The following is a 27,897-nucleotide window of genomic DNA, read 5'->3' as shown; positions in this document are numbered from 1 at the left end:
ATAGGAAGTATAATCCAATGGCAACGCAATCATGGGGTTTTGCGTTATTGCGTGAGAGGTGATCACATGCAATTTCAGGCAATGGCAAGCTATTTTCAGGCAATGGGGAGTCAGTTCGAACACAATTCGCTGAACTAGCTAATTCACGTGAATGCGTTCTGGCCCCACTTCCTTTTCATTCGAAATTAAGAGAAATTCATCCCGTGTAGTAAACTCCTGGGTGTTGGTGGTGGATATTTGAGTGGTACAATGTCCTTTTGTTGCCCCTTGTTGTAGCAACACTCCTGAGATGTGGCATCACCGCTGCTCCAAGGCAGTTCATCTCCCTCATCCGGATTTGTGTCTGAAAGAGCCAAAGAGTGTGTGTTGTAAGGAAGCACAATTTATGATGTTTGACAGCATATTGCTGATCACAGAGTACAACAGTTTTTATGGCTTTGTAGATTAAGAGTAAACATGAGATATCCTTAACAGTTTCGTGCCCAGGGTTTTTTTTTAATCATTGCATATTTCACTCTCTCACTCTTTCCATTTCTGTCTGTTTATATACGGTGAATATATCTATCTCTCTATCTCTCTCTCTATCTATCTATCTGTGGGTGATGCAAGGAAAAACACCTCCCTCTACCAATTAGTATGGTGCAAGAAGGCTCACCGTGTACATCTTCACTATACTTTTAGTATAGTAAAACAACTATTAGTGGAAGAATAAAAACAGAGGCAACTTGGCAGCCTCTCAGAGGAAAGCAAAACCTGTTAGAGAAACCTGTTCAGCCGAAGCAGATATTCCAGGAAGATACAAAGAGAAAGCAAAGGCAGGAGAATGGTAGAGTTCTGGGAATTGGTGCTCCCTTTGCTCTTGGGGCTTCTGATCCTGCAGTACCTGAAACAGCTTTGGTCCAGCAGAAACTACCCTCCTGGGCCTTTTCAGCTCCCCATCATTGGAGGGATTTGGTGGATGGCAGCGGGATTTTCTCACGATATTCTGACTAAGGTACATCTTTTGTTAAAATTAATCAGTGGGTGAGTAAGAATGAAGGGACTTGTAAACTATTTTCTGTGGCAGCTATATTGTGTGCTTTCAAGTCATTTCTGACTCATGGTGACCCGAAGGCGTTCCTGTTCTGGGGTTTTCCTGGCAATGTTCCTTTGCCACTGCCATCCTCTGAGGCTGAGAGACAGTGGCTTGCCCAAGGCTACTCAGTGGGTTTCCATGGCAGGGTGGGCATCTGAATGGGCCGTAGTCCAATGTTCAAACTGTGACACCGCATTGGCTCTGTATGGCAATTATAGCAACTGATTACAGCCAATCTGCCATATCCACAGATTTTTTAATCTATGGATTCAACCATCCATGGTTTGAAAATATTCCATATATATATATATATATATATATATATATATATATATATATATATCAAGAAAACCAAAATCAAACCAAAAACCTCATTCCTTGATATTGTCATTTTATATAAGGGGCACCATTTTATTTCCATTGCCTTCAATGGCATTTGAGCATCCACAGATTTTGTTATCCATGGGAGGTCCTGGAACCAAACCCTTGCAGATAACAAGGGCCCAAGGGATGTCCTTTCTAAAAACGTTTTGCTAATGGCTTTTGGCCAAAATTGATATGGAAAATAAATTTGTGAAATATTCGCGGTGATGCCTGGGTCTCTCCAATTTTGTTTGGAGTCCAGTTCAGTTATTTGGATCTGGCCTGATCTTAATCTGATCCACACTCAATCTACTCCAAATCCAAATCAGGATTTTCAAGTGATGTGTATTTTAATTGATGTGTTTAAACTGGTGTTGTTTGTTAATTGTTGTTGTTTCCCCACCTCGATCCATGGGGAGAGGTGGGTAAGAAATAAATATTACTGTTGTTGTTGTTGTTAAGATTTCAGAATCTGGAATACAGGATTCTTATTGATCTGCAGTGGGAAAAATAAAAAGGGCTGTAACTGTTATTTTTATTTCTTTCTCAAATCTACCTAATAATTGAAGGCTACACAGCAGACGACAAAGAGGGCATTAATGAAGTCAAATCTCATCTAGGCAGCTGCAGCGTGTTTCATACTAAACAATGGTTTTGATTAGTCAAAAAATAATCAAGAGCTGTTGACTGAAGACTCAATTCATGTTGCTTTTCTCTTGTCAAGAAAACCTCATTATAGGTTCACCTTATAGGTTCACTTCAACCTAGTTTCCTCTCGCTCTCACTGAAAGTGTGATTTATACTCTAGTGATGTATATTTTTGGTTGTAGATTATATTGTATCGTTTAAAACCAAGTGATAATTTTATAAATCCATATAATGATATATAATTAATAAATATTCACTTCAAAAGCTTGCAACGAGTATGTTGTGCATTTCGGTTGGCCAGTAAAGGTGTCACTTATAGATTTTTATTTGGATATATTAACTCTATTACCGTACTTTTATTGGTCAGTTTTCATTGGGTATAATTAGGTATACTCCTCCCTTTTTCTATTGTGATCACATTGTTACTGTAGCATCCAATACCACAAGATCCAGTGAACATTAAACATTACTCTAGTTTTCAGACTCACTGCTTTCTTTATCAGGTAAAGATGATTTAAACAAAAAACCATTGTGTAAGAGAAGGATTGGTGACGCTGACTGGAGTCACAGAAGTCTGCAGATCTGCATCTTTGGGCTTGCAAGTTACAGCAGCAGTGTCCTGAGTCAGGCAGAAAGCTCTGCCCCCAAAAAGGAGGCAAAGAAAGAAAGGAAATAAAAGACTGAGGAGCAAAGCAGATGGGCATCCAGAAGTGGCCAGAAGCTGTTCCCAGCCCACTTGCCCCGGGGCCACAGCTAACACATGCTGTGGCCCCAAGGGTATCTCCTACTGTCATCCCAAATGGACTCTTGGGGCTGGTTTGGGGCAACCTTAGGTGGCCCCAGGGTGGCCCTGGGCATCTTAGGGGCACTTCAGAGTTGTGCGCATCTAAATGCCATTCCCACAGAGTGGCCAGAAACCACCCCTGTCTACCCATCTGTTTTGGGCCAGAGAATAGTTTTCCTGCCTCCTCTCTTCCAGAGTTTCTCCTGCCTGGCTCTCTTAGAGCTAGAGGACAGCCTGAAAACTGCTGCTTCCAAAGGACTCCTCATCCCTTCCTCCTGTTCTATAGATTAGCTTACTTGCTAATTAGCTTACTTGCTGTTCACCGCTATGATCCTTGGAATAGCAGTATATAAATAAAACAAATTATTATTATTATTATTATTATTATTATTATTATTATTATTATTATTATCATCTCGCTCCTATTCCTTGTCTGCTGGGACTTTTCTGCCTCTTTCCTGACCAAGACTGCTTTATGCTTCTCTTAAAGTGTTGGAATGAACTACTGCTTTTGTAATTCCCTGACAATTTACTCTGCACCATTTCTGCCTACAGTGAAGTCAGATAGCAATCCTGGGATCCACTTCCACCGTAGAGTTGTTCCGGCAATGCTCTGCTTTTTGTGTGATAACACACACTGCCACCCTCCCTCCCATAATGAGAAATAATCTTGGACTTGTCTACAAATATTCCTCATTCCGGTTGAACAGACTGTGATCTGCCCACACACGATTTGCCGCAGTTCATGCCTTTTTTTTGGGTGCCCCCTCCGAAAAAAGCTCCTTAAACTCCACAGAAAAAGGCGTCATGGTTTTTAGTGGTGTATACATGGAAATACACAGAAATGCATATTATTACATGTGTGTCCAACCACAGAGATTATCACACGAGGATGGGACAGGGTCTGGATTGCTCTCCTGTCCTTATCCCACCCGTTACTGCAATCTCACAAAAGCTTTTCATACACGTAGTGCTGATCCTGCCATTGAAGTGGAATTGTATTAATGCGAATTCCTGTTAATACAAAATGCCAGGATAATTCCACTTCAATGACAAGACAATGACGGGACCAGTGTGACGTCTTTTGTGCGATCACTGTCTCTCTTGCTTCCTGGATGGGACAATATCCGGATAAGTGTGATGTTGTGTGAAAGTCCTTCTCACGATTGCACAGGAAAGATGGGACAAGAACGGGACAAGGAAGTCCTTTTCCCACCCGATAATCTCCCATTTCTTGGATGGCATTTCTTGGATGGCTGTCCATTTGTTTAATGGCTGTAAGAATCTAATCTGTAAGAGCAGAGGAAGAGAAGGAAAACACAGAAAGCGAGGGATGAAAATAGATGGAGTGTTAACCCACAAGAAAATAGTAAAATATCAATAGTATTAAGTCAATTTTTTTTTAAATATGGGAGATAACAGTGACAGAAAAGTTAACACATTTGACAAGTGCAATACAAAAGACAGACAAAAGTGATTACATTTGGAAAACTTGGCACCATGTTATTCAATGAACAAATATAAGAAACAGAGCAACCAAAGATGCAGACATTGTTCTGGGTGGCTATTTGAAAACTGGGCTGAGTGCTATAGTTGTCCTTTGCTCATGTGATGCGTCCATTTTCCTGTCCAACTGTAGACTTTCCATATTATAGCTCACAGTTTTCCTCTACTGTCCTCCAACGTTTAGGAATACATCTTCAAGTTATTCACCCTAATGAAATCAATATAAAAGCTTTTATTGATAGATCTGTCTGGGGCCCATTCGCACTACAAAATTATGGCATTATGGCTTCACTTTGGCCCTGTCTGCATGGGCCAAATACAATGACTTCCCCTGTTCCATTGGTGGGGAGGCCAGATGACGCATGGACCCAATCCTGGTTTTGATGTGAGCAGACTAGATGATGGCCAGTCTGTTTAGCACCAGAATTGAATTTTAGCCAGCTCCCATGGATTTTTAAAAAGCCTTCTTTGAAGATGGCTGACCACATGTGTGTCTTCCTGAGCCACCTGGTGAAACCACCACTGCTGCCAGTCACTTCTTCTGAGGTCTGAATGAAGCACTCAGCCATGTGAATGCCAATGGGCATCTTGTACTGACTCTGAACAAAGTGACCCATGGTGATGGTCACACCGGTCAGCTCAACAGGACACGTCTGTGGTCAGCCACTCTGCTTCACCATGGAGGAATTTGCAACGGACGAGGGTTGGGGAGCTTCCAGAGGCAGGATAATCCAGGTTACCCTGCTCCAGTGCAGACAGGATCCCAAACTGTTTATGGGATCCTGGGATTTGTAGTTTAGAGAGGGGCATTTAGAATTCTCATCCAGAACACTCCAGTGCCTCACCAAATGACCAGTCCCAGAATACAACAGGATGAAATCATAGCAGTTAGAGTTATAATTATAGTTATTATAGTCATAAGGCTATAATTCTGCAGTATGAATGGGTACCTACCTCTTTACTGGCGTCAGCGAATAATACTGTAATAATCTTTCAGACCTTGTATATTCTGCAGGATGACTTGTTAGTTTTGTGTGGTTGTTGGGTTTTTTGGTTTTAAAAAATACTAAACAGTTTGCTTGCTTGAGTGTAACATGGATCTTCTGTTTTCTCACCCCAATGGCAGCTTGCTAAGCAATATGGAAATATCTACACTTTCTGGTTAGGGCCGCAACCGGTAGTAATATTGTCTGGATATCAAGCAGTGAAAGAAGGGATCATTGACCATCCGGACGACTTCAATGGCCGGCCAGTATCTGCTTATATTGCAACAGAATTGAAAAGAACTGTTGGTAAGTTGCTAAGCTGTAGAGGAGAGTAAAGGATTTAACTGGTCTTTTTTTCTGGAAGAAAATCAAGTTGGAAGAACTCTTTGCATGCCTCAATTGTTTAGCCTTTTCTCAGGGGAGAAACTGTAAGAAAGAAACTGTAAGAAGGGTAGATCATATTTTACTTGGGGTCCTACTAGGATTGCTAAGTGTCCCTTATTATAAGGTATGTCCCTTCTTTGAGGTTTGGAAAGCTTATCCCTTAGAGGACTGGAAAATGTCCTTTATTATAAGGGATGTCCCCATAACCAATACAAGGTGTTGGTTATTACCTTTAAAGCCCTATATGGCTTGGGCCCAGGTTACATGCAGGACAGCATCTCCCTATATAATCCGCCCTGCACTCTCAGAACATCAGGAAAGAATTTGATGGAAACAACGGCGCTTTACAGACCCGCCCGAAAAGGGCGGTCTCCCGCCGCCCTTATTTGTTGCGGCCAAACCATGCGGCTCCCTCGCGCAACAAAAAGAAGCTGCAAAATGCAGCTTCTTTTTGTGGTGCCATTATGATGCCACAAAGCACCATTGGCGCACTTGCGGCATCATAATGGTGCTGAGACGTGTGGACGCTAAGCGCCCGCTATGTCAAAATGGCAGCACCCATGTAGAATGGGTGCCACCATTTTGTACGTGCTCGGCACGTACTAGGGTTAGGGGCATCCAGAAAAGACGCTCCTTCCTAACCCTAGTACGTGCCAAACATGTACTTTTTGGTGGTGTGTAACCCGCCAACATCTACTAAATATGTGTCAACTTGCAAAGGGCCTTTACAACAGTGGCTCCGAGATTGTGGACAGCCTCCCAGAGGAGATTCGCTTGATAAGCTCCTTGGAGTCATTCAGAAAGGCAGTTAAAACAGAACTTCTCCATTGATCATACCCCCCTGGTATGACATGACCAAGAATTTTCTGCCGCCTTATGTCTGTTGAATTTATTAATTGTCTAATTGTTGATGTTGTTAATGAATTAATGGTTTTAATGGTTTATGTGAGTATGAATTGTATTGTATGTTTGTATAATTTCATGTAGTGTGTAACCCCGCTTAGTTCCATTGGGAGAGGCAGGGAAACATAAATAAATTATTATTATTATTATTATTATTATTATTATTATTATTTAAGGGAAGCTTTTGCTTTTCCTTTTATATAGACTGAACGATCCCCAAATCCCATATTTCTGAGTGTGAGCCTGAAATAAAGACAGAAATGTGTGCATCATATAATTTATGAGAGTAGACAATGTGTTAATTTTGCAGAGAAACTAATACTTTCATTTGGCATTTCAGTAGGATACAACCTTCTAATAGATACCTCCTGACTGTCAACTCCATATATCATGAACTTCAACTGTCCATTATTGTTCTTTGGAAAACCTCCCAAGACTAGCTCCTACAAAAGGATGGAGGATAACTTTGTCAGTGTTGTTGCTGCTGCTGGATGTGATGCAACAGGTTAACCATAAATAGAATGGGGAAACAATCTTGAAAATTTCAAAGCTGTTCTGGTGTTTTTTATAACAAATTACGAAGCGGCTCCATAGCATCTGGTTTTGTGTATGAATACGGATGGAATTCTCAATTCTTAATTTCCAAATCACAAAACAGGTTCCCTGACAGCCAGGAACCCATCAGGAAAAATAGTAGAACGGCAACAGAATTGTGTACTTTTCTCCCAGTATCTGATGTCCTGCGCAGAAGTTATTCTGTGGAGAAACATACTGTTGTTTTGTAGAAAAAGTCCCCGGTTTTTGTGTATAAAAAGGGTCTATGCACAGATCATGAAAAGCTATAGGATGCTCTTAAAGAAATTTAAATATTTGACGGGGGTCATACTGAGGATGGAGCAAACTTGTTTTCTGCTAGGACCCGGAGCAATGGATAGGAAAAGAGATTCCAGCTCAACATTAGGAGGAACTTCCTGAGATTAAGGGCTGTTCGACAGAGGAATAGACTCCTTCCTTAGAGGTCTTCAAACAGAGGCTGGATGGCCATCTGTCAATGGGGATGCTTGGATTGAGAGTTCCTGCATGGCAGAAGAAGGGGGTTGGACTGGATGGCTCTTTTGGGGTCTCTTCCAACTCTAGGATTCTATGATTCTCTGAAATGGGAATGCCACAACACATTTTCTTATCGTAATGATGAATCAGTACTTTGGACAAGAGGAGACTGTTAGAACAGAATATGGAGAAACTGGATAGTTCCCAATTGGCAAAAGGGTCAGGCAAGGCTGTATTTTAACTCTGTATTCCTTCAAGGTATATGGAGAAAACATTTTCCAAAGTGTAGGTTTAGACTCAGAAGGAGGAAGAGTAAAGATAAGAGGAAGGAACATCAACAATCTACGATATGAAGATGACACCATACTACTAGTGGAAAACATCACAGGCTTGGAACAATTACAAGGGAAAGTTAAAGAAGGAAGTGCAAAGGGAGGCTTACTGTTGATCATTAAGAAAACAAAAATCATGTCCATGGAAGATCTACATAAATTCGGCCTGGGGAACGAGAAGATCAAAGTAGTCAAACGTTTCCCATGGCTTGGAATAAATATTGACCATAGCAGAGACTGCAGTAAAAAAAAAAAAATCAGAAGAAGTCTAGGAATGGAAAGGGCAGCTCTGAAAGAACTAGACCAGATCTAGATTGTAAAGATATACAGCTGGACACTAAAATCAGAACTGTCCAAGCCATTGTATTCCCCATTACCATGTACAGATGGGAGAACTGGGCAGTGAAGCAAGCAGATAAGAAGAAAACCCACTCCTTTGAGAAGGGGGGCTGGAGAAGAGTGCTGAGGATACCCACAAACAATTGGCTCCTAGAACAGATCAATCCTGAACCTTCTCTGGAAGCCAAGATAACAAAACTGAGGTTGTCATGGTTTGGCCACATTATGAGAAGGCCTAACTCATTAGAAAAAAGTATTGTCTTTTTTAGGAATGCTAGGAATGAAAGGAAAGGAAGAGGGTAGTAGAAAGAGAGCAAGGCCTGTTACAGACTGCCAAAGTAAAGCTGCTTCGGGTCTCTTTGGAGGTATGCTGTTTAAATGATGCATGGGTCCTAAGAGTCCAGAGGTTGCGCCAAAGCCACACTCCATTCCTCAGCACTGGAGCGCAGCTTTGGTGCAGCTTCCGGATTCTTAGGATGCATGCATCATTTAAACAGCATACCTCCAAAGAGACCCGAAGCAGCTTTATTTTGGCAGTCTGTAACAGGCCGAAGACTTCATGCCAGAAGGCTGGACTCAACCATGGAGGTCATGAGTCTGAATTTGCCAGGCCTGAGCAGAGCAGTGGAGGACAAGGGGGTCTTGGAGATGTCTCCTCTGCAGGGCTGTTATGAGTCAGGCCGACTTGAGGCAGTTAACAACAAGAAATGCTGAATACACAGCATTTTCTGTACATAAAACAGGGCTAGGTTTGGCATCACCCAGGAAGGTAACACATGGTATCACCCCACGCCATTGATCTCCTCCCATTGTGCACCATCCTTAGTAATGCTTTTGTACTAACATTACTCATTAATCATGATCCCTGTATATTACTGAATGTAATGGTAATAGCTGTGACATAAACAACTAGCAAAATTAAAATTATACCTTTAAATTGCAGTATCATACACAGTATCATATACACATATAGTATGTGGTTGAAGTGAAAATTTGGTTAAATGTGATGTTTTAAAGAAAAAATTAATTATCCCCTATCCTATAGCTATGCATTTCATTTTTTTTTCTGCCCTAAGTGCAATACCTTACATTTCTCCGTGTTGAATTTCATTTTGTTAACTTTGGCCCAGCTTTCTAGTCTATTCGGGTCATTTTGAATTTTGATCCTGTCCTCTGGGGTATTAGCTATTCCTCCTAAATTGGTGTCATCTGCAAATTTGATGAGTATTCCCCCAATTCTGTCATCCAAGTCATTGATAAAGATGTTGAATAGCCCTGGGCCCAGGACAGAGCCCCACTGGACACCTCACTGGTCACTTCTCTCTAGGATGAAATGGAGCCATTGCTGAGCACCTTTGGGTTCAGATGGTCAACCAAGTATAACTCCACCTAAAAGTTGCATTGTCTAGCCCAGGAGTAGGCAATCTTTTTGAGCTGGGGGCCGGGTTGCTGTCCCTCAGACAACTGGGGGGCCAAAGTCAAAAAATAAATAATTAAATAATTTTTTAAAAAAATAAATATATAAATAAACCAGGACAAATGTAGGACAAAATTTTCAAATGGAAGACACTCTTTTAAAAAAAATGGAGGACACATGAAAAAATTTGCTGATTTTTTTTTTTAAATGTTAATATAAATGCATGTTTCTGAGGCTTCTATAGACAATTGCCCCCCCAAAGGCCCCGGCGGCAATCGGTGGCAGGACCAGGCTGGGGCCGGTCCCAAGGCCTCGCCGGGCCGCATCCGGCCCGCGGGCCGCAGGTTGCTTACCCCTGGTCTAGCCCATATGTTACTAGTTTTTTGGTTTTTTGCAAGGATATCCTGGAGGAACTTGTCAAATGAAATCTTACTGAAATCAAGATATGATTCATCAGCAGCATTCTCTTCATCTACCAAGCTTGTGATTCTTATCAAATAAAGAGATAAGATTATTCTGGCATGATTGTTCTTGAGAAATCCATGCTGATGATTAGTAATCATGCTATTCCTTTCTAAATGCTTACAGAGAACTCTCTGTTTAACGATCTGCTCTCAAATCTTTCCTGGTATTGATGTCAGACTAACCTGGCGGCAATCGGATGGGTCCTGCTTTTAATTCCTATTTTGAAAATGGGGACGACATTTGTCCTGCTGCGGTTGCCACATCCTCAGTTCAGTGCTATTCTCCAAGTGGATACAAATACTTCCCATTTGCAGTTTAATCTGATGTTGCTGTTTTATGTGTCTGACCTCTGAATGATCACTCCTCACTAAAAATGCAAAGAGTCACGATTAAGTAGTTGTTCTTTATTGGACACGCAATTTTTTATTTTACATTTTTTAAATGACAAGATTTTTTTTAAAAGCAGATTGATGGTGTAGATTTAATCTCCCTCATCCAAAATGCTTGGTTCCATAACTTTTTCTTTTTTCTTTTGGAATACTTGTACAGTCATCCCTCCTTTTTCACGGGAATCCGTTCCAGACTCCCTTGCGAAAACAGAGTTTTGCCTATACTCATTCCCCATTGGCTTGAATATAGGCATGGGAGCACACACCGCGGACGTGCGCCCCATTAATTCGCCCTCCATTCATCTCTCGCACATAAGTGAGGGACGCAGGTCTGAAGACTATGACAGTGGAGGAAGGACTGCATTTGCCTATAGGTACATAATAGAGATGGGACCTAAATCTAAGCACAAACTTCATTCATGTTTCCTATACACCTTCTGCACATAGCCTGAAGTTAATTTTATACAATATTTTTAACTGTTTTATTTACGAGACACAGTTTGTGTATTTTGAGCCCCCAGAAAACAAAGGTGTCACTATCTCAGCCATCCGTGAAAAGGTTTTGGTTTTTGGAGTGTTTTCAACTTTGGAATTCTGGATAAAGGAGACTCAAGCTGTCTTCCTTTCCTCTACCAAGATGGTCCTCTTAAAGGGACGTTTAATTGTCTAATTGGCTTTGCTGCATTGTTTCCTTGTTTTTCCTGGGTCCTTTTACACTTGTTCTGTCCCTTCATCTTCCACCTGGGAAGCACTTTAAGATGAGAATCAGAGGTGTTACCTGTGAAATGAAAAGGTGTTTTCCTTGCTTACTGATTTGGAGTGTATACTTGGAACTAGATTGGCAGGAACAATCTGATCTTGCATCTTATCTTGAACTTTGCTATGGTACAGATGGTACAGATGTCTACTTTTCTCTTTTGATGTATCTCAACAGGAAAGGCCTGCTCTTACCTGTTCTTTGCTTCACCGGCTGTGCTCTTTTTTGTTTCTCCCTTTGAGTCCGTGGGTTCATCTCCATGGGCCAAATCAAACCCTCTCACCCAGTTTTCATAGTAAGCTGTCCACACAACATACAGGATTATTGGGGCCATGTCTGAGCCTTTTCATTGCTTCAAGAGCTTCAATCCAGAGTTTAAAAGTGGGGAATTATCCTAGTTTTGTGTGGAAAATCGAGATATTTGCATGCATATATGGACCTGGATCCGCATAGACACTGTTGTGGAGCAGGAGGAGGGATTTTGGCAGGTGGGCAGAAGTGTGTACATTTATGTGCATGGTGGGAAGGGAAATAATCCAGAGTAACCATAGCCACGTAGCCATGCGTATTGTGATTCATCGGACTGGGATGAGTTGGACAGGGAGACCTCTGTGGACAGTTATCTCAAAGACAAGCACATGGCCACTCCAGATCATGATAACCCAGATGTAATCCAGGTTTTCCTGTGACTGTAGTCATGCCCACTGTTGTTCATACATAGCAAGGTCAGATCAGCAACTCTGCATAGCATTGTAGCTTTTAATCCATACACTTGACCAAGGGTTCATTCCCCTCAAACAGGAGTTAGGGAAAGAAAAGGCATTATTAAATCCACAAAAGGGCTGTTGCATTCTGGATGTTTGTTTGAAGCAGAGACTCATGTTTGCAGGGACAAAGAGAGGAGACTACACACTAGATGGATAGACTCAGTCAGGGAAACCATGGACCTCAGCCAGCAGGACCTGAGCAGAGTAGCTGAGGACAGAAGGGCTTGGAGGTGTCTCATTCATGGGGTTCCCATGAGTCAAAGTCAACTGGAAGGCAGCTTACATCAACAACACATTTGCTGGTTCATTGGGTTGTGAAACAATGGTACTCAACACAAGGGCGGCATAGCACAATCTAGGCATAATTTAATATAGGGAATAGTTCAGCAATGACATGGGACAGGCCAACAATGCACCTCTAATCCATTCCAAATGGTCTATGCACAGTGAGCAAGACTAGAAGTGTGGTTCCAAGCAAGAGATTTATACACTGTAATGTTTGTTGAACAAAACTTTACTGCATAACCCCAAGATTCTCTCCCTCCTTTTGGAGGCACCAAGAAAAAAAAGACTGTAAACCTCTCTTAGGGGCAAAGCAGACTGCCCTTTTGCACCAGCTTGGGGGTGGCATCTGGACATTAAACATCGTACACTCTGATGGTGCCCCCACACCTCCAGGAAGCCACATGGCTGACTGCACATGCTCTGGCTTCACGGCATTTTGGTGGTGCAGCATTTACACATGCCACACAGCAGAAACGCAGAAAAGCCGCCACCGTGGTGGAAAGGATGGCTTTTTTCAGCCTCAAATAGGAGCAGGCTTTTTCAGCCTGCTGGCCGGATTGGGGCTGCGGAGTGTGGTTGCCATGGCCCCAATCTGGCTCTCTCAGGGGTGGTATTACACGGCCCCTTCAGGACCGTTTGTTTCGCCCCATACTTTGTTGCGGGGAATTCATAATCTCCTATTTTGTTATCCACTGAAATGTCCTGCTGAGATGAAAATTGAGGCATAATGGTGCAAAGGGAGGGAAGGTGGCATGTGCTGAAGTTCTGGCCAAAAATGACAGGTCAGAAAGTTAGCAGGCAAATGGATGGATGGATAGATAGATAGACAGACTAGACAGATTAGACCAGGGGTAGGCAACCTTTTTGAGCCGGGGGCCGGGTTGCTGTCCCTCAGACAACTGGGGGGCCAAAGCCAAAAAACAAATAATTAAATATTTTTTTTAAAAAAAAAATTAAATATATAAATAAACCAGGACAAATGTAGGACAAAATTTTCAAATGGAAGACACTTTTTAAAAAAAAAAAAATGGAGGACACGTGAAAAAATTGCTGATTTTTAAAAAAATGTTAATATAAATGCATGTTTCTGAGGCTTCTATAGACAATTGCCCCCCAAAGGCCCTGGTGGCAATTGGTGGCAGGACCGGGCTGGGGCTGGTCCCAAGGCCTTGCTGGGCCGCATCCGGCCTGCGGGCTGCAGGTTGCCTACCCCTGGATTAGACAAACAGACAGACAGATAGATAGATGGATGGATGGACAAACGAATGCAGTGCTGTGCCTATGGATGTGACAATCATTAGCTGCAGATTGCTAAACATGCAGATTTTTGTTTTCTCACCCCTTTTAAATTTCTCTTTAAGAGGCAACAAATTTGCCACCTGATAACCCAGTTATGATACTTTTCAGATAGTTCATTTGCAAATTAAGTATCTGTGTGGGCACTTCCATTTGAAATTCATTTTTATGGATGTTTTTATTGCTTTATTGCTTCGGTGCAGTTAATCAGCATAGGACTGGAATGGGTGAGCTCTGCCCTGAGAGAAGGACAAGACCTTTGAATTATCTTGCATTTCTCATGGGGAAAGAACAGTAGTTATATTTCCCACTCTTCTTCAGGGATGAGAAGAATTATGAATGCCATTTATATCACTAGGTGTATTTCCCTGCCCTTTCTTCAACAGCCTTTTCCAAGTCTGGTGCAGTTGCTGGCTGGGTAGGATAAGGAGGTGACTCTCTTTACTGCCTCTAGTACTGTCCTTGATAGATGATAGATAGATATGGGGTCTTGCAAGTCTTCACATGAGTTCTATGGTCTTGCAAGAATGGACATGAGATTTGGGGTCTCATCAGACTTCAGATGAGATTTTGGATCTCACAAGTCTTTGCATGAGTTCTGCATCCTAAAAAGTGTGCTAAAGTCTTGTGCATGCTGTGTCTTCATAGTCATTGTGAGATTTTGTCATAGGCCTATGTCACGCAGTTGCTCAGCCAATCCTGAAGGCACAGTGCCTGTTGGGGTTTTGGTACAACATGCCTCACTCTGAACAGTATCTGAGAGCTCAATGGAGAAATTTTGCATCAGTGCTTCACTTCACAGGCACAGAGTATACCAAGAATAAACTAAGAGCAGCCTCTTCTATGCTGTCTAATGGAGATTTAACATGAATCTGGTGTGTAATAATCTCTTCTTGATTCCTGCTAGCTGGAGGTGTTCTATTTGCAAGTGGCGAGATCTGGAAGCAACACAGACGATTTGGCGTAGTTACTATGCGGAAGATGGGAGTAGGGAGGAAAATCATGGAGAACCAGATAGAAGTGGAGGCCAAGCATCTTGTGGAGGCCTTTGCATGCACAAAAGGTATGAGATAAGGTAATAAAGATAGTTCATGTCCCAGTCAATTCAAATCTTAATGCACAATTTCTGGAATAATATGTAATTTAATAGGATGTACAATCTCAGTGATCCTGGAATGGAATGTCTAGTAATTGTTTTGCTTGTTTTAAAATTATTGTCATTATAAAAATAAATGATTCTCAGCCCCAGCCATCTCCCTGGCTCCGTCATGAAGTCTCACTCGTAGCATTAACCAGGCAGTCCTATTAACATAAATATAAATAACTTCACTTGCAGGGCAGCCTTATAATCCTTTATTAGCAATCACGAATGCAGTCTCCAATGTGATATGCGCCGTGGCTTTTGGATACCGGTATTCTGCAGAGGATGAAGAGTTCAAGGGAAAGCTAGAAGCCATGGAGATGATGGGAAAATATGCCACTAGCATCGTTGCTCTTGTAAGTTGCCCTTTTCTTCCCTACTGAGTCACACAGGTCTCCCAAAGCTTCTGTGTCCCCTATCAGTATGGAAAAAACAACCCATCCCAATTACAATGATCAGTATGTTGGACCTAGAGCAGTAAGGCTCGGATTTAAATAAGGGTGAGCAGCTGTGCAGGGTGAATTTTTGCCCAATGGACACAGCTTGGCATTTGGGCATATCAGAGCTGATCTTACATTACTTCGAATCACTGAACCATAGAGTTGGAAGAGACCCAAAGGGACATCCGGTCCAACCCCCTGCCATGCAGGAAGACACAAATCATTTTAAAAGATGCTAGTGTTTAAAATACATTTAAAAGAATACAACACCCAGTCTTAGCCTGCTGGCAGAAGGACAAGAAAAGGGGGCCATTCTGGTCCCCATTAGAAGGGAGTTCCACAGTCCAGGGGCAAGGACATAACCAAGGTTTTGGGAAGGGGGGGGGTCCAGACTAAGTGCCACCATTATAATGGGACTTGGGCACAGCGGTGCAGCAGCACGCACCATTCATTGTATCTAACAGAAGGGGGGGTATGGACCCCACAGACCCCCCCCTTGGCTACGTCCCTGCCAGGGGCAGCCATAGAAAAGACCCTCTTCTCTCGTGCCCCCACCAACCGTGCTTGTGATGGGGGTGGAACGGAGAGAAGAGCCTCTCCTGAAGATCTCAGAGCCTGGGCCCGCTCAGAGAGTCTGCCAAATAGCCTGGACCTGAGCCATACGTATAGGGCTTTATAGGTCATAACCAGCGCTTTGAATTGTGCCAGGAAACAAACTGGCAGCCAGTGGAACTGTTTCAAGAGGGGCACTGTGTGATCTCTGTAACCTTGCTGCAGCTCTTTGGACCAGATAAAGTTTCCGAACACTCTTCAAAGGCAGCTCCAAGCAGAGTGCATTACAGTAGTCCAAATGGGATGTAACTAAGGCATGTACTGCTGATGCCAGATCTGACGTCTCAAGGAACAGTTGTAGCTCACCCACAAGTTTTAAATGTGCAAAAGCACTCCTGGTCACTGCTGAGACCTGGGCCTCCAAGTTAAAAGCTCACTCCAGGAGTACCTCCAAAATGTGAACCTGCATCTTCAGGAAGAGTGTGACCCCATCTAACACAGGCTGGATCCCTATTCCCTGATCTGTCTCCTGAATGACTAGGAGTGCCTCTTGCTTGCCTGGATTAAGTTTCAATTTGTTTGCCCTCATTCAATCCATTACTGATGACAGGCACAGGTTTAGGCCCAGGACAGCCTCCTTGGATTGAGGTGGAAAAGAATAGTAGAGTTGCGTGTCATCTGAAAATTGATGGCATCTCACCCCAAAACTCCGGATGACCTCTCCCAGTGGTTTCATGTATATGTTGAATAGACCTGTATGCACTGTTGCTGAGCTTCTGTTAATCCAGTTTTCAGTGGCTCCCAAGCATCCTAGAGAGATCTCACCCATTTTGCATCTTCCTTCAAATTTTCTTTTCACCAATCATCTTATCTTTGAGAAGCTTTCTCATTTGAGGTCAAAAAGTAGTGGAGTTTCTTTATGTGTTAAGTCTGACAACACTTTGGCCAACGTGTTTGCATCCTATTCCCACACTCCCACGTCTCATACTTGGACTGCTCCTGCACTGCAGAAATAATGCAGTTGGTACCACTTTAACTGCCACGGCTCAATGCTATGTAATTTTGGGATTGTAGTTTTATGAGATATTTAGCTTTCTCTGTCAGAGAGCTTTGGTGCTGCAACAAAGTCCAAATTCCTGAATTCCCCAGCATTGAGCCATGGCAGTTAAAGTGGTGTTTCTGCAGTGCAGATGCAACCCGAGAGCCTTATCACATTACAAACAAATATAGGAGGCAAGTGGAGAGAAACGTGTTTCAGTTTCTGTCTCTGCCTTACCTCAAAGCACTTTCCTTCTCTTTCAGTTACAAAAGTGGAGGAGACAAAAGTGTCCCCTTTGCCAAGTTTGGCAAAAGGGATGTTTTTACAACCCTCTCCCACATTTTTACAACCAGATGAGAATGAAAGTGCTTTGATGTCATGCGGAGACAGAAAGAGAAATATACTTCTCTCCACTTGCCTGCCATGTTTGTTTGTAATGCAGTAAGGCTCTAAGATCCACTTTGGGGAAAGAAATGTCTGAAAATCCAAACCTTAAGATATAATTCAATGAATATGTTGTTGCTGATCTGTGGTCCCTTCCAGCTCTATGATTCTGTGATTCTACTTCCTCGCCAATACTGCCGTTTACAACCTTGGTAGCACAGGTGGCTAAAATAGTAAACTAAAGAAGTATAACTAGATATAAATTGACAAGTAAAAGGCAAAGACTCTTCTGTCCCTCAGCACAAGGATTAGGGAACCATTGCTGTTGTACCAACCGGATTTTCTTCTTGTCTTCTGTGTAGGTCTATGAAATATTCCCATGGATGATGCACCGTCTTCCAGGCCCTCACCAAAAAGTCTTCCATTTGCTGAAAAGAGAAATTTCATTTGCAGTAGGGGAGATAGAAAGGCACAGAGAACATCAGAACAAACACGAACCACAAGATATTATTGATTTTTATCTACTTCAGCTGGAGAAAGTAAGTAGCAGTCACTTTATATATAATAATAATAATAATAATATGATGATGATGTTATTTATGTTTCCCCGCCTCTCCCAATGGATCAAAGCGGGGTTACAGACTAATTAAAAGCGCAAAGTGTTTACATTAAAATTCCATTATAGATTAGCTAAAAACAATCAGACAATAGCAATAGCATCATCAAGCAAGGCAAACAGTGCTCTTTCAAGGAATCATTATGTTGAATGAAGACGGAAGAATGGCATCTGTGGTGCCGCTAGAAGGGTTTTCTGGGCCTTGAATAAGGATTCCTTATCTCCCTCCCACTTGCTCCCATATTAGCACTAGATATGAATTATGACCCCGTATAGCATACATTCCCAGAACCAACGTGGCGAAAAAATGATGGCCAGAATTCATGATTTATTTATTTATGTTATTTATATCCCGCCTCACAAAATTTCACCCAGTTTTGACAGGTGGCCTGTAATTCAAGTTAAATCATTCTAATAACTGTGTTATTCCCATCCACAGAGCAAAGATGACCCCAGCTCCACCTATAATGATGATAACATGTCTTACTTCCTCACGGAGTTGTTCATTGCGGGGACAGAGACCACGGCCACCAGCCTGCAGTGGGCCCTCCTCTTCATGGTGGCCTATCCAGAGGTCCAAGGTGAGAGAAAGCGGGGCAAAGAGAGCAACACACTTGTTTTTTAATTTAATTTTTATTAGCATACAAACATATAATGTATGACATATACATTACATACACATTCATCACTTTACATTCTCTACTTCAGACTTCCTTCATTTCCATTCTTCTTTCTTCCATCCTTCTTTCTCTTCTTCTCCTCTTCCTATTCTCCTCTCCTTTTCTTCCTTCTTTGCTCCATTATCCCTTTCCACTTCCTTCTACTATCTTCCTTACTTCTCTCCCACCTATCCTTATCTCTCATCTGACCTACTCTTACCCACTACTACCTACTTTTCCACTCAGCTTCATTTCATACCTCCTTTCTTACATCTTCCCTCTAATTCCTCCTTCGACTTTCACTTTCTTTCTAGGAACAAACAAAAAGACAACATTCATCCTGACTTCCTCACTTCTGTTTTGTTCTTTCATTTTCACTAGTCTATGTCCTCCCTATTGTTTTCTATCCAACCTCTTTGCTAAATAGACTCCATTATTATAATTTCTTTTATCAAAGCATTTCTATACAGTACTATCTCTTGAATCTGTTCAAGCGTTCCATTCTACTCTATATTTCCTACTGTAACCTTAACTTCTTCTCCTACTTCTCTTCCCTTCTTATCTTCAATGATTTTAATAATCTAAATGAACTATTAAGTAATATTTCTAATCTGATCTATTCTCTTCTATCAGGCTTATAGTTGCTAATAGGGAGCAACATTGTTGTGGAATTTTTGTTTCAGTTGTAGATTATAATTTTTTTCTGGTATTTTATAGTAGGTAAGGTACAAAACGTTGCTCTTCTCTGGCAATCTCCAGTCTTCTGCCTTGATGTGGCTCCAGGCTAGAGTACTTAAACCACGGCTTTATTTTGCCCATGTATGCCTCATGTCCAATAAACCATAGTATGAAGGAGACACTGACTCTCAGGATTAATAAAATGAAATTCAATAGAGACAAATTTCAAATTCAGTATTTAAGCCACAGAAAACAAAGCACAGATGCAGGACAGGGGAATACTTAAAGGACTTTAGGATTATTGTTGATCACAAATCGAACACAAGCCCTCAATGTGAACTCATGCTGCAGCAAAGAAGGCAAATGCTATTTTGCCTGTAACAGTAGAAGCAGAATTTCCAAGTCGAGGGAAGCAATAGTTCCACTATATTCTGTGCTCATCAGGCTTCCTTTGAAGATGAGGCTGAGGGGGGTGGCCAGACTCATTAAAATGACCAGGAAAATCCCAGATTTGGTTCCTATTTTTTGGTGTCCCCCATAATCCTATATCTCTGCATTACATTTTTCTGCCCTAAGTGCAGTACCTTACATTTCTCCGTGTTGAATTTCATTTTGTTAGCTTTGGCCCAGCTTTCAAGTCTATTCAGGTCATTTTGAATATTAGCTATTCCTCCTAATTGGGTGTCATTTGCAAATTTGCTCCCAATTCTGTCACCCAAGTCATTGATAAAGATGTTGCCCTGAGAAGGGCGACTGAAATGGTGAAAGGTCTGGAACCAATAAGCTCTAGGAGGAGAGACTTGGGGAGCTGGGTATGTTTAGTCTGGTGAAAAGTTGGTTAAGAGTGGACATGATAGCCCTGTTTAAGTATTTGAAGGGGCATCATATTGAGGAGGGAGCAAATTTGTTTTCTGCTGCTCCAGAGAACAGGATCTGGAGCAATGGATTCAAACTACAGGAAAAGAGATTCCACTTAAACATTTTGAGGAACTTGCTGATTGTAAGAGACAGGGGAATATTCTGCCTCGGAGGAGTCTCCTTCTTTGGAGGTTTTCAAACAAAGTCTGGGTGGCCATCTGCCCAGTGTGCTTTGATTCTTTCTTTCTGAATGGCAGAAGGGCATTGGGCTGGATGGCCCTTGAGGTCTCTTCCAGCTCTAAATAACTGTTACATATGTAGATTTGATCCCATATGGATTGATTCTGTCTGAACTACAGACTAACGTACTTGATACCAAAGCTATGTCCAAAATTACCCCCCCCCCCCCTATTTCCCACAGAGAAAGTCTGCAGAGAGATGGAAGAGGTTTTGGGTTCTTCTGAATCAGTCTCCTATCAGGATCAGAAGAATCTGCCCTTCACAAATGCTGTGATTCATGAGATCCTACGTGCCAGATATGTCTTATTTTTGGCAATTCCCAGAGAATGTGTGAACGATGTGAAGATTTGCGGTTTTCATATTCCAAAGGTAGGCAACACTTATGGCTTCACTCAGAGACATTGTTTCTTCTATAACCAAAAGGCCAATTATCATGCAAAGGGATCTTGTAACACTTTTGAGAGAAACCAAAAGAAAGAAATGTATAGCAAAAGCTTTTATAAATCGGGTCTACTTCATCAGAAGCATGTGCTAAGTCTTTAGATAGCCAACCAACAGTCATGACTGCTTCAAAGATGGTGAACAGTTCTAGGTACACATGCAGAATATGTCGAGCAGTGGCTCGAGGACTCTCTCCTCCCGATCTGGATGTAATTACTTAAAACTCCCTTGAGAACTGAAAAGTAATTGAGGGAATTGTTTGCTTAGAAGGCTGTGGATAAAGGGAAGCACTTGAAGGAGAAACACACCAAGATTGGTGGAGTTTTAAGCTGATTTCAGACTCCTGAAGACTCCTGAAACTTTGTGCACTAACAACTGGCAAGAAAATATGGAAACTGTTGGGGGTGGAAAGGCCAAGCTGATGGAAGAGACTAAAATATTAGCTGCATTGTGTTTCCCCAGGTAAGACATGGAGCTGGGATGAGCCCTGAATCTGGTTAGGAAGTAAGAAATACACACAAATGTGAAGTCAAAGGCTTTCATGGCCGGGTTTTTTGTGGGTATTTCGGGCTATGCGGCCATGTTCTAGAGGAGTTTCTTCCTGATGTTTCGCCAGCATCTGTGGCTGGTATCTTCAGAGAATATATATACTCAAGTCCTTTCCAGGCAAGCATTCTTGGTGACTGGCGAAACGTCAGGAAGAAACTCTTCTAGAACATGACCACATAGTCCGAAAAACCCACAAAAAACTACACACAAAATGTTGGCCAAGGTGTTGAAATCCTACCCACTGAGGCTCCAACCAAGAGCTCGGAGTGGTCAAGATGGACAACTTCATTCTGAAAACACTTATAGCACCTTTGAGCATAAACAAGCATTTGTAAAGTAAGCATCAGGCATGATGCCAACACTCTTCCCTTCTCTCTCCTTGGACATCACTGCTCTGAGAACAGGGTCTGCTGGACTGTCACGGCAAGTAGCTTGGTTTGTTCCTCCTGGAAACAATGAGGCAGGAGAGCCACTCACAGTGTTGAAATCCCTCACCTTTCCAACCTCCAAACCAGTGGCGTTCCAGCCAGAGTGTCACCCTGGCAATGGCCATCCAGCCTCCGCCTAAAGACCTCCAAAGAAGGAGGCTCCTCCGCTCTCTAAGGAAGTGTGTACCTCTGCTGAACAGCCTTTACTATCAGGACGTTCTTCCTAATGTTGAGGTGGAATCTCTTTTCCTGTAGCTTGCATCCATTGCTCTGGATCCTGTTCACTGGGTGACCTCAGGCAAGTCACAGTCTCTCAGCTTCAACTGCAACTCCTAGGTATTCCTTCATGGTAGAAGGTGGGGTTGGATGACCCCTGGGAATCCTTCGAATGCTAGGTTTTATCCATGGCATTGCATCCCTCCCCGCCCTTTCTTGAGAATTCCTGCTTGGCAGAAGAGCATTGCCATTTGGCACCCCACCCCTCCCCTCCTCATCTGTGAGGGTCACACTGTCTCAGCTTCAGGGGCAGCTCATGGCAAAACTTCTCTTTACGCCAAGAAAACCCTCAGTTTGTCCCATCTTCCAGTGCCATCCTGATGTTGAACAGGGGTCAGACTACATGTCCTCTAGGATCGTATGTATTACTTCATAGCAGAAGGGGGTTGGACTGGATGGTCCTTGAGGGTCCCCCCAACTCCACCATTTCTTGCTGGGGCTTCAATCAAAGTTTATTTGTTGAGATTGGTTTTTTTTCCTTTTGTGTGTGTGCCTTCAGGGTTTTTCTTTTTTTAAATATGATTTTTATTGAATTATTAAATTATTAAAACACACACACATATCACACTACATCAAACATAATATACATAATACAGCCACAACCCCTAAAACATTACACAAATCATAACAAACACATCATTAACATGGTAACAATAACATTAACAAACACTGACAATAGCAATACTAGACACTAAGAATAACAACTTCCTAAGGAGGTACTGAGACAGTATTAAGCCAAGATATAGTCATTAATACGTTCCATAAAACATATATCCTATCCTTGCGTAATTGAGTTCTCTTCCTATCTTTAAATAAAGAATAGCAGAAAAGCAAAAATAAATCAACCATTTGTCACATTTTTTTTTCCTTATGTATATGTTTCGTGCTTAATTTTTACCCCCAACTACTACATGTTTTAAATTGAAAGAACAAATTGTGAAACGCAACAGAGTTACCAAGAAAAGTTGGGGGTCATATGTTCAGATTTGGGAACTGACACTAAAGGGTACCCCACAGTTTGTGTCTTCTCCCGTCGAGACTCTTAACATGGCAGGTAAGTCTGTCCAACTCCATAAAGTCCAAAAGTTTCATGTGGGTTGAGAGAAGCCCCTTTCCAATGAGAGGCGTAAATCATTCTGGCGGCTGAAATCATATAATATAACAATTTCCCGTGCATATTTTCTAATTTATCATCCAAAATCATATTCAATAAGAACAGTTTTGGTTCAAACTTAAATTTACAATTCATGATCAGCTGCATTTTATTATGGGTCTGTATCCAGTACTTCTTAGCAAATGCACAATGCCACCTCATGTGTATAAAAGAGCCCAGATCTTTCCCGCATTTCCAGCAATTTGGATCCTGATTTTTATAAATGTTGGAAAGTTTCAAGGGGTGAGATGCCACCTATTCTGCCTTTTGCAATAATTTTCTCTGACAGCCATTAATCTGCTGCATCAGGTTCTTTCCCATTGAGCTAAAGACAAAGGTTCACCTAATTCTTGTGCCCATTTTCCCATTGGTGGTTTCAACAATTCTTCATGCGTTTCTAATTTCAACAGAAAATTATAAAATTTGGAAATTTTTCTAACATTTTCCCCAAAAATTATTTTACCAAACTCTGAAGTTGTGGGCTCTATGCTAGTAGTTTTAAGGTCCAAAATATACCTCTCTTTAAGTTGCTGGTATAAAAACCAATTCAGACATAGACTATCTCTTTCTAAATTCCCTGCGTTTTAATAGACAGTAGATTAGTCTTCTTATCTACCACTACAATACCTCTATATGTAATCCATCGGCCGGGGCATATTTCATCGTTTCTATGAAAAGCCTCATTTATCGAAACCCACATTGGAAGTTTCGAATATATTAACGGTTTAAACTTAAGCCAAACTCTAATAAGGGCTTTCCTGACAAAATGGTGTAAAAAAACATTATTGGCTTTAAGCTTGTCATAAAGTAGGTAAGCATGTACCCCAAATAGTGTCCCGGCCAATTCTAAATTTAGGTCATGTTTATTCTCCAAATTAAACCATTCGACCAACCATTCAAAACAACAAGCATAGAAATATGTCCTTAAATTTGGGAAACCCAAACCTCCACGTCTCACATCATCTTGCATGATTTTAAAGCGGGCCCTTGGTTTCTTTCCTCCCCATATACATTTGTTGATCTCTCTCTTCCACTGTATAAATGGTGTTTTATTTACCAAAATTGGTATGGTTTGGAATAAAAACATTATCTTGGGAAGGACACTCCTCTTAATGGTCACAATCTTCTCCATTCATGGGAGACCAATTTTTCCCCAACGGTTGAGGTCCTTCTTGATAGTCTGCCACATCTTGCTATGATTATTCTTAAACAGTTCAGAATTCTTTGTGGAGAGCCAGATTCCCAAATATTTAATTTTATCCACAACTTTATAGCCAGAACATTTTTGTATTTCATCCTTTTCGGCTTTGTTTAAATTCATTACCAACATTGCGGTTTTATCTTTCTTTATGACTAACCCAGAGACATTCCCAAATTGTCTCAATTCCCTATTAATTTTTGGAATGTCTTCAATTGGATTTGTTAGGGATAGATCCACATCATCCACATAAGCTCTCAGCTTCGTCTCCGAGGTTTTTTCAAGCAAAGGAATGTCTTTAAACATCTGCTAAACTTCCTTTTGAGATGGTAACTGAGGCGCCTTACAGACGGGCCTAAGTGGCGCTGTCGTTGCACCAGGAATACGCGTGAGGGGCGGCGCTTCCAGGTGCGCCTTGCCCCTCGTGCGTATTCCGTACGGCAAGATGGCGGCGCCCTATACAGATGGGCGCGGCCATCTTGACGTAACGGACGTGCAGCGTCCGGACGTCTAAACCCGGAAGAGCCGTCGCGAGTGCGCGCTTTGGCACTTGCGGCGGCTCTTCCGGGTTGCCGGAAGGAGTGCGATTTCTGCACTCCTTTTTTGCAGCGCGGAGGAGTCACGCGGTTTGGCTGCTGCGGCTCCTCCGCGCTGCAACCGGCAGCGGCCCAAGACCGCCCCTTTTGGACAGTCTGTAACGGGCCTGAGTTTGAAATGCAAAGCAATTAGCGTAAATGTTAGACTTGTCTATTATTGCCATTTGGGAAATCTGTGAAAAATACCTCTCTAGCTGCTGAAAGGGAGAGACAAAATCGCCTTTTGGAAGCGGGACTTGTGAAACGAATATTTTCTGAAACAATTCTCACCAAGTTCTCAATGAACGAGAAGAAAAAACATTGGTTTGTCAAATCACTACTTGCATCCTTTCATAGATTGGTAAAATGAGGACCCAGCTTGTTGGGGGCAATTGGCTGACAGATTGTAAACCGCTTTGGGAGTGCTTAAGTGCACTGATAAGCTCAACGCGAAATGCTATTGCCATGTTCATCTGGTTTCGTCCTGCATTAATGATCCCCCCCTCTTTCAGGGGACCTTTGTCGTTACAGATCTGCGTTCTGTCCTCCTCGATCCCACGCGATGGGAGACCCCTGAAGAATTCAACCCACATCACTTTTTAGACAAGGAGGGAAATTTTGTAGCTAGAGAGGAATTTTTGCCATTTGGAGCAGGTAGGTACAAAATGAAATCCTACTTACTTGCGGGTTTGTTTGGGCCTCCAATGGGCTTGAGCTGGAGGGCCAAAGTAGCCATAGCAATAGCATTTATATTTCTATACCATTGCAGAGTGAATTAAACACTCTCTAAGTGGTTTACAATCTGTAAACCACAGTAGAATAAATGATATGAGATCTAGGGTTAGATTTGCTATAGGGTTGTAAAACTTTGTGTCAGATTTGAGCCTAGTTGATGAGGAAAAATGAAGTTTCATACATTCACTGTTTGCTTTATTTCCAGTCCCAGTTCTTCTGCCCCTTATGACCTGTTTTTTATCCATTAAGGCAATAAGAGAGAGATTTAATTCCAGAAAATGTACAGGAGGGGAAGGGTTAAAATGGTGCCATTAGAGTGTTTGCGCATGTGCCTTCAAGTCACCTGTCAACTGATGGTGACTCCATGATTTCCATTGGGTTTTCTTAGGCAAGGAAGACTCAGAGGTCGTTTTGCCAGTTCCTTCCTCTAAACTTTAGCATCCAGTACCTGGTCTTCATTGGCAGTCTCCCATCCAAGTCCTGGCCAGGGCTGGCCCTGCTTAGCTTCCAAGATCAGATGGGATCTGATGGTGCCTTCAGGGCATTTAGTGCCAAAGGCTTAATTAAGTCAAACAACAGCTGTAATTTTTTTAAAATGGGATTTTACTTTGTCTTGTTTCTTTTTGCCCTAACAACGTTTTCAAAGAGTCCAGGAATCTTTACATGACAGTCTTTGGCCTTTCCTGAATAGATAATATTATATCAGAGATATACAAACAGGCAATCTTTCTATTTTCTATCATTTTATTGGGGAAACAGCAGGAAGCAAATGAGACTAATATTTTCAGACTGAGGGAATGAGAATGTTGCTGGAGGTCAGGAGATCAGTGGCAAAACCCATCATCCACTAAAGACTTGTGCTGACCCTGAAAGGAAATGAGTCCCAGTTCTGGGATAACAACAACAACAACAACAACAACAACAACAACAACAATGGGGCAGAAAGCAACTTTCAATTTTTCTAATCTGTTGTGCTTTTCTGGGAGTGGACACATTCTGTTTTGTTTTTAAAGTATGATGTCTGTCAATTTAATTTTATCTCATTTTGTATGTTTTTTAAAGAAAAAAAAACCTGTGTGTAATTTTAATTGCAATTTTCTGCCTTTTGTCCAGTCTGGAAGAAAGGCAAGATATAAATAAAGGTATGGATGGATGGATAAAATACCCCCCAAGTGCCCTGATTTGGTAGAGACAGTGGCATCATTAGGGTTAGTGTAACTCATGGTGCCACATCCTGGTCTTATTCCTTTTAAATCGGATTGTAAATCAGTTTGAACCAGTTCAAATGACCCTGGTTCCCACTTAATTGGAATCATTTCAGCGATTCTGAAAGGAAGGCCATGCTCCAGATCCATTTAATGGGCATCTTTTTATGCTGATTTTTTCCACTTCTTTTTTGATAAATCGATTCAGTGCCAAGTGTGAACCACAAGCGGATCGGAATCAGTTCAAATGTCCCCATTTTGAATCGATTCATTGGTGAATGGGAACCACAAGTGGGTTAATTTGGTGCCAGAAAATGAGAGAAAATGCGATCAGGGCAAGTGTAGTGGGAACCACGATCCAATACTGAATCAGTCCATCGATTCACACACCGATTTATCTGTAAGTGAGAATGAGGCCCATGATGCAATGCTATGGAATTCTGGGGGTTGTAGTTTGTTGTCTCACCAGAGCTCTCCGACAGAGAAAGGCATCTAAATAGCTTTAAAAACCTACAGTTTTCAGAATTCCTTAGCATTGAGCCACAGCAATTAATGTGGTGCCAACCTGATTATTTTTGCAGTGTGGATGCATCTTCCGCTTGATTGCTCCTCTTTATTAATAACTTTGCCATCTTGACCATACTCTGATGTTGCTTGGCCACACATCTCTTGGTTTTCATCTGTAAAAGCATGGTATATTGTCATGGATTTCACGATCAATTGGAAAAGACCATGTGCTCCAGGACCAAAGAATAGGTTCTTACTCACTTTTGCCTTTTGTGTATTTCCTCCGCAGGCGCTCGGGTTTGTCTGGGGGAGCAGTTGGCCAAGATGGAGCTTTTCCTTTTCTTCACCCACCTGTTGAGGACGTTCAAATTTCAGCTTCCAGAAGGAGTGAAGGAACTCAGGAAAGAGCCAGTCTTAGGGTTCTCCTTACATCCCCATCCTTATAAAATTTGTGCTATTCCCCGCAATGTGAAATAG

At 41.9% G+C, this 27,897-nt stretch overlaps 1 protein-coding gene across 1 annotated transcript; it reads left to right on the top strand.

Moving 5' to 3' along the window:
* Nucleotides 1–823: 823 nt before the first annotated feature.
* On the top strand, nucleotides 824–27,897 carry LOC121926001 (cytochrome P450 2J6-like). The gene is made up of 9 exons (XM_042458557.1): nucleotides 824–994; nucleotides 5,503–5,668; nucleotides 14,660–14,809; nucleotides 15,083–15,243; nucleotides 17,665–17,841; nucleotides 18,358–18,499; nucleotides 20,535–20,722; nucleotides 25,486–25,627; nucleotides 27,710–27,897. The coding sequence occupies exons 1-9, from the start codon at nucleotides 824–826 to the stop codon at nucleotides 27,895–27,897; spliced, it is 1,485 nt and encodes a 494-aa protein (XP_042314491.1).

Source organism: Sceloporus undulatus, chromosome 3 (genome assembly GCF_019175285.1).
Source record: "Sceloporus undulatus isolate JIND9_A2432 ecotype Alabama chromosome 3, SceUnd_v1.1, whole genome shotgun sequence".
In the NCBI taxonomy this organism is placed as follows: domain Eukaryota; kingdom Metazoa; phylum Chordata; class Lepidosauria; order Squamata; family Phrynosomatidae; genus Sceloporus; species Sceloporus undulatus.
This window is presented reverse-complemented; position numbering and strand designations above follow the sequence as displayed.

What these genes read in the sequence shown, in the direction of transcription:
- LOC121926001 (XM_042458557.1), top strand. Translation starts at nt 824, where the DNA reads ATGGTAGAGTTCTGGGAATTGGTGCTCCCTTTGCTCTTGGGGCTTCTG. An exon ending in CTCACGATATTCTGACTAAG is followed by an intron (nt 995 to 5,502) that starts GTACATCTTTTG and finishes CCCCAATGGCAG; the next exon opens with CTTGCTAAGCAATATGGAAA. An exon ending in GGCCTATCCAGAGGTCCAAG is followed by an intron (nt 18,500 to 20,534) that starts GTGAGAGAAAGC and finishes TATTTCCCACAG; the next exon opens with AGAAAGTCTGCAGAGAGATG.